Below are 10,005 nucleotides of genomic sequence, written 5' to 3'. Positions count from 1 at the left end.
ATGTCCAGAAGAATATGTCTCCTGGTGCCGAAAAACGAAAGAAGAAACTTCTTGACGATGTAAAGAAACTGCAAACTCAACAACACTCTCCAGGTAGTGAACTTCTCTTACAAAGAGACGGTTAATGCTGCTGTTTGAAACAACACGAGTCTGTCACGTTAGTTCGCTCAGGCTGGAGGCGACGAGAGCTCTGAGCACAATATGTCTGAATGAAAGATAATAAGCTTAACATTTACACCAGCCCGGTCGTGTCAGCTGCAGGTGAGGCCGGTGAGGGGCGTCTATGCCCCGGTCACTAGAGGCGGAGATCCGGTCCGGACGAGCGCCGTCTCGTCCAGAACCTCTGACGTGAAACTTTGGAGTGAACAGTGTGCGGCCCCTGTCCCGGGCCCCTGTCCCGGGCCCCTGTGCAGGGCCCCTGTCCCGGGCCCCTGTGCAGCCTCAGTTAGAGATGAGCTGGTTTGAGTTTGCGTCCCTCTCTCTCACATCACCATGTGTGAGATCAATCGTGACTCGTGATGTCTGTTTTACTTTGACTTCTTAACTTGCAATAAGAGGAACGTAAAGGTTTATGCATGTAAGGTCCATCAGCCAATCACATCGCAGCATTGTTTCATGCAGGAGTCCAGTGTGTGATGTTCTGATCATAACAAACATTTATATTGTAATTCACTTTTAATAGAGCAATAAAACATTTCAATTTATTTAAAAAGACTATTTGTTATAAATTATAATAAATTGATAGTGAAAAATAACCAGACATATTATGATTACGTCTGTTATAGAATAATACTATATATTTTTATACAAAAGTGGCAAAGTTGCAGAAACGCAGTCTCTTCGCTATAGCTAGGTTTGGACCTTCACTTCTCGTTCTGTTCATTCTCTGGGAATAATATGTTTGCACTGTTTTATCAGTGTTAATTGTTAATCAAGCAATGCTTATGCCATTTGTTTAATTTAATATAACTTGTTTTCTCACTTTAGCAAGAAGGAACAGTTGGGAGCTGTAAAAGATAATTAGTAAGGATGACTGTTAGTTTTACATTTTAAGTTCAAATGAATCAATTTGACCATAATTATTTTTCATAGCCAATATTGTATTGAGTAATTAAGTACACTAATGTATTAATAACTGGCTTTAGTCATTTTCTCCTGGCACAGTTTCATCACATCATCATTTTATAGCATTACAACCTCAACATTTTACTCTTACTTTAGCCGGCTGGACCACATTAAAATGCACCAGAAGACCCAAAAAAGGTCTGAAAATTTCTGGGGGAGGGCCCCCAGACCCCCCCTGTTCATTAGTTTAAACTAATGTGCTAATGTGGCTGTAGACCCTTAACGCCCACAAATACACCCAAAAACATATCTGGGAGGTGTGTTATTTGTACAGGGAGTAGAGGTGATGTCAGCGGAATACCAAGTTGCATTGTGGGATTTAAGTTATCAATATTTGAGCTTGTGAGGTGTTGAGAATAAACTAACTGGCAAACAGATGCCCTCGCGTTTTGGTGCGCTTTGTTTGCGTTGAGGAAAGTTCCCATATGTGAATAGTTTACTGACAATGACAATAAAACTGATTCTGATGACGTAGTGAGGGGCCCCCAAAAATGTTTTCGCTTAGGGCCCCCTGAAGGCTTGGGCCGGCCCTGGGTCTAGTTTTCTGTTTTCATTGTGTTTGTTCATATGTTGCTGAATGAAAATAAATAAAACAAAAAATAGCCTAAACTGTGTAGAACTGTGGTGCAATTAAATGTTCTCTTATCTTCTTATCTAAAAAAAATATATAAAATAAATAACACACCGCCACCGTTGCCCTGCATTCGCCACATGTCAAATTTAAGGTGGCGACGAAATAAAACCGGCTCGTTCATGGTCACTGTCGCGTCTGAGCGTCGGCGCCACCTTAAATATCCGGACAACTTCCCTTTTCAGAGACAGGACGGGACTTTGACCCGATGTGACTGCAACAAACTCCATCCACGCAGTCAAACAAACGTCACATTACAATAGAGTTATTATCCGACGAGATGAAGAAGAGAAACGTGAGAAGGGACGATTCGCCGTCGCTTCAGAAGCCCGCAAAACTACAGCAAAAGAAGAAGGAAAAGACGTGAGTTTTCGCAGCCTATCATACAAGATTGTGGGTTAAGTGTTGATGGTATCTGTGTTTGCACCAGGTTTTGCAGAAGTAAACAGTGATGAAACTAGTCTGTCTACTTCCTGCGTGGTATTAACAGTCTGTGCAAACATGTAATTGAGCATTTATTAATCAAGTGCATGTAAAATACTTACAGTTTTCAGCTCATTTGACCAGCTCTGACCTATAGCACAATAGAGCATGGACTAATCTGTCTGGTGTGACTGCTGCCATTGTTAAGGGTTTAAATCAGAAATGTCAAGCTATAAGAGAAGCCAGATTTACTTGTTTACAGGTGTCAAAATCTATAAAATGGTGTTGGTGGGTATTTCTACAGTAATAAGACACCAACACCCCCTTTCAAGCTTTCTATGTGAGGTTAGAAATACAGAATCATCATCATAAAAATACAGAAACTATTGTTCAGTTCATCTTCTAAATGATTAAAATATGAAATAATATGTAAAATGGTGGTGGTGGGTATTTCTACAATAATAAGACACCAACTCCCCCTTTTCAGCTTTCTATGTGAAGTTAGAAATGCAGATTTATAGTTCTGTTCATCTTCTAAATGATTGAAATATGAAAGAAATGTATTTGCTTTGAAAATCAACATTAGATTTAATCAGTTGCATGGATGGGATTGTGTGATGTGAAGGTGTATCCAGACACGCCCCTTTTACAGGAAGTTACAGGAAAAAAGGGTCAAGGTCCTTATTTTGTATGATTTCCCCTTCGTCTAATGTGGGATGTTCAAGCTTTATTTAATGGAGGGTCGTATAAGAGGTAGGGGCCCGTGAACAGGAGGTTAATTCAGAAGTGTGGCTTTTGTCTGACTGTTTAAAGTGCCACTTCACCTTAATTCAGTCTTAGAAACTTAATATCAGATCTCCATTGTCAGTTAATGAAGCAAATACTTACTTTGTTGAGCACAGTTTGAATTAAAATTACATCGTTTCATTACTTAAATGGTCTCGGTCATTTATTTATTTTAGTCCTTATAATGTGGCCTGAATAATCACAATTATCGATTAGCCATATAATCTTGACATCCCTTAATGTTGCTGAGGTTGGATTATTATGTATATATTTTTTTCCCTATTTAAATTCATTTTGATCCTTCGTCAGGTCTACATCATGGAAGAAAATCATCCTGTTGTCTCTCGTGTCTGCAGCCATGTTGGGATTCTCTGTAAAAGTCCTCCCGGAACTCATCCAGCAGGTTGTTTTCATGTACAGAAGTAAGTGTTATTATTGCTGTCTATATTATTAGTTTAGTTTTACATGGCAATAAAGCGATGAATTGGTTCACCGGCACAGTTGTGGGAGGTTTGTCTGCAGTATTTATATCTGTTATTTACATTCATTCTATAGTTCGACTGCCGTACTTTGTGGACCTGAGCCAACCTGCCGACTTCTCCCTCAATCACACTGTCAACATGTACCTAACGCCTCAGGAGGGCATCTCACTGGGAGTGTGGTGAGTCCTGACGTCTCCACAGATACCAAACATCAAGAAGTTAAGTGCAGGCTTTTAGATAGAGACACGTCTTCCCGTATTTTGGATGGGGTATTTTAAAATGTGGACGGGCATTTTCGAGTGCAGGGACGGCCATTTTATGAATAAATCTTAGAAAAAAAGGGAATATTATCATTAAATCGGGCCGGGAAGCATTTGACAATCGTCCGCCATTACAGTTTACTGTTTACAAGTGAAAATGTGCATGCTGCACGCTGATTGGTGGACGAAATTTGTGTGCTTGGCTCTGATTGGCTGCCGAGCCCTGATCCGGAGAATGACGAAGCTACTCGTTTTTTCGCCTAGTCGGCCCCCGTACCGCAGGACAACATTATTTGGATGGGTTTTTTTCAAATCCTATCCAAAAGTTTGGATAAGTGTAGATCAAGCTACAGTCAGATTATTTAACTTTACTTTCTGCTGCTTCCAGTGCCAACAATTAGAACTGTATATTCTGCTTTTTGCTTTAATTTTTCTTATTTAATTTGTTTTTATTATTATTTCAAAGTAAAATTAAAAACAAAAAACAGACAAAAAATTAATAAAATATGACAAAAGACAGAACCAGAGTGGGGGGATTGTAGAAATTAAAATAAGAATTTAGGAATTTAGGAGGGGAAAAGGTGGTCCAGTCCAATTTCTGTCAAATTTACCCATTTAAAGTTTTTTTTTCACTGTCCGTATGTCAGTTATGTTGTCCTTAGTCGTCGTTTGTGTTCCAAATGTATCCATTTATTGTGTCTATGTCAGGAGTTTTGAGGCCCAAATACAAAATTCTGAAATTGCATGAGATTTTCGTGTCAGAAACAGCCTGCAATGCCTTGTTAATTTCTGTCCTGTATTTTTGTGCAACAGGACACATTATGATGATGATGATGATGATGATGATGATGATGTGCCCCTTGGTATATTCTGCTTTTTTCAAGGCACACTGTCCCTGAACATCAGTGGAAGGAGGCACAAGGCAAAGATCTGAACTGGTATCAGAAATCTTTAGGAAACGGAGGACCGATTTTCATTTATCTCCACGGAAACACAAACAACAGGTGCGCTGCGTGATATGAGAAAGATCTATATCTATTATTAACATTTTGTAAATTACTTTCAAGTCTCTATGGAGATGTTGTGTTGCTTTGCTGGGAATGTTCCACAGTCTGGTATTAAACTCTCTATTGAGACGAGCATGGAGAAGTTCCGGGTCAGATCTGTAGAGAGGTGACCCTGCTCAGTAAGAAGCAGAATGGATTTAAAGGGCGTATGACAGGTTTTTACGATATTCTAATTTGAACTTTATTTACCTGTTGTACATATAATAATAGTTTTACACAAATCGAGTAGGTATTTGTGGAGAAAACTGTGAAAAATCTGTAGAAAATGTCAGGAAGTGACATCACACCAGGGACACTCATTCCAGTCAAAGTTTATGCAGAATTTACACAAATAATCAACTTTTTTGACTCTCTAAACATTAATTCAACAAAATAAAGTCACTCTTGTATATTTTTATTTGTCAAATGAAAAAAAAAAAAAGTAAGTAATTTCCTTGTGTGATGTCATCAATCACAAACAGGAAGTGAAATTATAAACCTAAAAAAAATTGTCATTTTTTTTTTATAATTTTCAGCAAATTCTAAATATATTTCTCTTAACTGCATTTTAGTTCAATGAGTTGTCCGACCTGTCTAGCAAGCAAACAAGCAAATACCGTAGTTTACGCACTATAAGGTGCACTTAAAAGCCTTTAATTTTCTCACAAACGACAGTGCGCTTATAATCCAGTGCGCCTTATATATGGATTCATTCTGGTTGTTCTCACTGACCTCGAAGTGATTCTCTGTGTTACACGTTTTGTTTCCCTTAATGCGCCATATAATCCCAGTGCTCCTTTTATAGTGTGGAAAATACGGTAATCATCTCCGCAAAGACAACCATCCACCAGAAACATTATGCACCCCTAAAACAAATTCAGCACTAAAACCAGATTCAACGAGGACAAAAGTTCAAACGGGATCAGATGTCATGTTGTGCATCATTTTCACAGGGCAGCGCCACATCGTATTGGAGTTTCAAAAGTGAGTAATAATGACTGCAGCGTAATGTTGGTGATTATAATATAATGGTCTACTGAATAAATATGTCCTGTTTGCAGATTCTCAGTACACTTGGTTATCACGTGCTGGTGCCAGACTACAGAGGTCAGTCCCATTTTACACAGGAAGATGTTGGGGAGGGACAATGGCGGACCGGCAACGGCGGACGGGAGGGGCAACGGCGGACGGGAGGGGCAACTGCGGACGGGAGGGGCAACGGCGGACAGGAGGGGCAACGGCGGACGGGAGGGGCAACGGCGGACGGGAGGGGCAACTGCGGACGGGAGGGGCAACGGCGGACGGGAGGGGCAACGGCGGACGAGAGTGGCAACGGCGGACGGGAGGGGCAACGGCGGACGGGAGGGACAACGGCGGACGGGAGGGACAACGGCGGACGGGAGGGGCAACGGCGGACGGGAGGGGCAACGGCGGACGGGAGGGGCAACGGCGGACGGGAGGGGCAACTGCGGACGGGAGGGGCAACTGCGGACGGGACGGGAAACGGCGGACGGGAGGGGCAACTGCGGACGGGAGGGGCAACGGCGGACGGGAGGGGCAACGGTGGACGGGAGGGGCAACGGTGGACGGGAGGGGCAACTTCGGACGGGAGGGGCAACTGCGGACGGGACGGGAAACGGCGGACGGGAGGGGCAACTGCGGACGGGAGGGGCAACGGCGGACGGGAGGGACAACGGCGGACGGGAGGGGCAACGGCGGACGGGAGGGACAATGGCGGACGGGAGGGACGGGACAGGAGGGACAATTGCGGACGGGACAGGAGGGACAATGGCGGACGGGAGGGACGCCGTGACCGAGCAGTGGGACTGTTTTTGTTTGGGTTTTAAGTTTTAGCCTTTGAGCTCCGCTCTGTTTTCACTTTCGGTATCAATAGTTATAGTATTAAAACAGATGTAATAATAAGGTAAGTCATTTTTCTTGATGTTATTGTGTAAACGTGTTCACTTTACATGGACATCCGTGTTCAGGGTTCGGAGACTCGACGGGACAGCCCACCGAACGCGGCCTGAGCACTGACGCCCTCTTCCTGTACAACTGGGTCAAAGCGCGGAGTGGGAACAGCCCGGTGGTTTTCTGGGGCCACTCACTGGGCACCGGGTTGGTACAAGTCATTTTACACACTTAAAAAGCCCCATCGCGCTAGATTTGAATGAAAACTAGACTGAAGAGAATAAATATAGAATAAAGGCATTATATTTCATTATTGGTGTTTTTAAAGCACTGAATGAAACATGCAGCCTTGCTCTCCACAGACCTGACTTGTAACTTTTCTCGTTAATGTTTGAAAGTTTTATGCGGCGCTGCTGTAAATATCAGTGTGTAACTTTCTCGTCATCCGTTCGATTCTATGGAAGTAGAAATTCTTCTTCTTCTTCTTTGGTGTTTTATGGCGGTTGGTATCCATGTGTTACACGACCGCCAGACTTTATTATTTAGACTTTATTCCAGAGCTGACGCAACTCTCAGTTCTCCTTCTACTACTTTGGTGTTTCAAAGCCCACGAGTTCCAAGCACACTAGATCATCCACCTCCCCCATCCTCTTTATTCTTTAGACTTCATTTAGACCGAGATACACTTTATGCCCGCCATAAAACAACAACAACAACAACAACAACTTTATGCCATTCTGTGCCAAAGGAACTAGATTTCCATGGAACCAAGAGGAGTAGGTTCCTCTACGGCCTAGAGTCTAGGACAAGTGGAAAAGAACAAAGTCTAAAGAATAAAGGCCAAGAATAAAGTCTGGCGGTAAAGTAACACTTGGATACCTACCGCCATAAAACGCCAAAGAAGAAGAAGTACAAGTCAGGTTTGTGGAGCTGCAAGCGCACTCACACTAAAGACAAATTCAGAGCACTAAAAACATTTTTTTTAAATGAAAGAAAGATAGAAAAAAAACATTATTGGCTAAGAAGTTACGTACTGGGACTTTAAATAAAGTGTACAAATAAATAAATGTATCTTAGTGCTACATTTTGTTTGTTTCATAAACTTGTAGATTTGTCATATTAATACTAACATCAGTTTTTTTTAATTCATGTTTTTTTATGTCAATCAATCTAAGAATTATGAATAAGTGCCAAATGTGATCCTATAACATCAATGGCTTCTTTTGACTCTTATTATGTAGTAATGACATTGTAGAGTTATTCAAAAGAGTTTCATATGAAAGTTTTGATTTCTAAATGTGTTTTTGTCCAGGGTTTCTACAAACATTGCAGTAAAACTTCTGGAGAAAGGTATGGTTTAATTTAGAAGTAGTACCGCATTGTTATATTTTTTAAATGGTGGGTATTAATGTGTCTATTTCCAGGTGTGATTCTCGACGGCGTAATTCTTGAAGGAGCATTTAACCCTGTCAGACAGAATATGCCTCCTGGCTCTCCTTTCCCTTGGGTAACCACAGCCTAATGTCCAGCAGAGTGACATGCGATGCCTCTACTGCCATTTCACAATGTCGTCTTTTGTATTTTAGTTTTATGGCACCCTTCCTGGTCTTCAATATTTATTCAGCCCGGAAGAAAAGGCGATTTTTCCAATGGAGGAAAAGTGAGTAAAATAGTGCTATGCTAATCATAAAAACAGAATTTTAATTTGGGTTTTAATGTCATTTTTGATTCTATTCCGGGTTTTATTGTGCTTTGTTTTTGCAGCATAAAGAAAATGAAAAGCCCAATACTGTTTCTTCATTCAGAAGACGATCACTTAGTCCCTATTGCGATTATTGAACAGGTATTACTAGTTATGCATAGACGTGAAAAATCTGTCTTTTGGCATAATTATTCACCCTTTTGTTGTTGATTTTTCCCTCAGCTTTATGAAGTAGCAGCCAGTGCCCAAAACAAAGACCGGGTCAAGCTTGTTAAGTTTGATGGAAGCAAAGGATATCTTCATAATGGCCTGTACCAGGATGACAAACTGCCTGGGCTTTTAAAGTAAGATGACTTTTTATGATAACTAATAAAAGAGTAATTGACACTGTCTGTTTTTATGTGATATGTTTGATTTGTCTGCTGTGTAGGGATTTTGTGGCATCTTTATCGTGAAGACTGAAGAATGAACAGTTACAGAAAAGAAGAAATAAATGAAATGTCAATTAATCAAGTACTACAAATCAAAATAAATATTGTTTAGAGCTCACGCGAACATTACACTTTTAAACAAATACACAAACGTTAGAATGTCCAATTCAAATATATAGGTATAGATATGGGTATGTGTATGGAGTGATAGACACATACATATACATATACATATACATATGCATAAAGATAGCGAGCAGTTTGCACATGCCGTAATTTGTCTTAAATAGTAGTTATGGCATGTCTACACTGCACTGTGTTGGCGCTCTCTGCTGGCCACTTTTATCCTAAAATTATGTTCTGTATTTCCTGTAATTTATAAAAATGTTAGTGTATTACTGAACAAGTGATTGTTTGCTATTGATTGCACTAAGATGATTTAAAAAGTATTTGAGCTATTGTGGAATCTGGACACATAATATTTGTTGCGATTAAATCTAATACATCTTAACACAGACTTAATAATGTTGTGGCAGTGGCACAACTGTTCAGCTTGTTCAACTTTATTAAAACAAATACTGAGATGACATCCAAGTACTTGACAAACAAAAATGTTGAAATATAGTTTCTTGGTGTAATGGTACTGCTATCTAAAATCCTCTACTCTCCTTTTGAAACCTGAAATCTTAAGTACCCTGCACAAGTACACTACGTGACTTGGATTTGATTCAGACCCACTATTTTGAGACTTGACTCGATAAAAGGGACTGAAACGTGGGAGTCGACTTGAAAGAACTTAAAGAACTTGAAACTCAGGACTTAGGACGTGAGGCAAAGACTTGAGACTTGACTCCTTGAAACGTGCAAACTTGGACTTGGTCCCACACCTGCTACTTGCATACCCACATCAGGAATAAATGATTATAAAACTGAATAAGTAAATATAAAAAAGTCAAAATGCACCATGAGCACCTTTAGTTCTGCTTTTTACTGACTTTGATATATTTTGCTTTATTGCTGTTCATCGTTGTATGTTGCACCGAATCACCAAAGGAAGTTCCCAGCCTGTGAGTTGTGTCCACTGTCAATGGCAATAAACCTTTTCTGATTCTGATCTACTGCTTCTGTTGTATTTGTCTTCCTTGTTACCTGGACAACAGACAGAAGCATCTTCGCTTTAATCTGACACATTTCCACTGCAACTGTTA

The 10,005-nt window shown here is 40.6% G+C and overlaps 1 protein-coding gene across 1 annotated transcript; it reads left to right on the top strand.

The window, feature by feature from the left end:
- Positions 1 to 2,015: 2,015 nt before the first annotated feature.
- On the top strand, positions 2,016 to 8,903 carry LOC140351044 (lysophosphatidylserine lipase ABHD12-like). The gene is made up of 13 exons (XM_072436687.1): positions 2,016 to 2,119; positions 3,275 to 3,387; positions 3,521 to 3,626; positions 4,592 to 4,711; positions 5,707 to 5,737; positions 5,815 to 5,860; positions 6,742 to 6,871; positions 7,977 to 8,014; positions 8,089 to 8,171; positions 8,251 to 8,324; positions 8,429 to 8,507; positions 8,589 to 8,710; positions 8,797 to 8,903. Exons 1-13 carry the CDS (start codon positions 2,037 to 2,039, stop codon positions 8,819 to 8,821), a joined length of 1,050 nt encoding a protein of 349 aa, XP_072292788.1. The 5' UTR covers positions 2,016 to 2,036; the 3' UTR covers positions 8,822 to 8,903.
- Positions 8,904 to 10,005: the final 1,102 nt, after the last annotated feature.

This window comes from Eucyclogobius newberryi, unplaced genomic scaffold (genome assembly GCF_026437365.1).
Source record: "Eucyclogobius newberryi isolate DKJ021-1_F unplaced genomic scaffold, fEucNew1.0.hap1 SCAF_8, whole genome shotgun sequence".
Lineage (NCBI taxonomy): Eukaryota > Metazoa > Chordata > Actinopteri > Gobiiformes > Gobiidae > Eucyclogobius > Eucyclogobius newberryi.
The sequence above is the reverse complement of the archived record's forward strand: the minus strand, read 5'-3'. Positions and strand labels throughout refer to the sequence as shown.

Excerpts from the sequence above, each read along its gene's own strand:
- LOC140351044 (XM_072436687.1), top strand. The coding sequence starts at position 2,037 with ATGAAGAAGAGAAACGTGAGAAGGGACGATTCGCCGTCGCTTCAGAAG. Across the intron at positions 3,388-3,520 it reads GGTTGTTTTCATGTACAGAA|TTCGACTGCCGTACTTTGTG; the intron begins GTAAGTGTTATT and ends TTCATTCTATAG. Across the intron at positions 6,872-7,976 it reads GGCCACTCACTGGGCACCGG|GGTTTCTACAAACATTGCAG; the intron begins GTTGGTACAAGT and ends GTTTTTGTCCAG.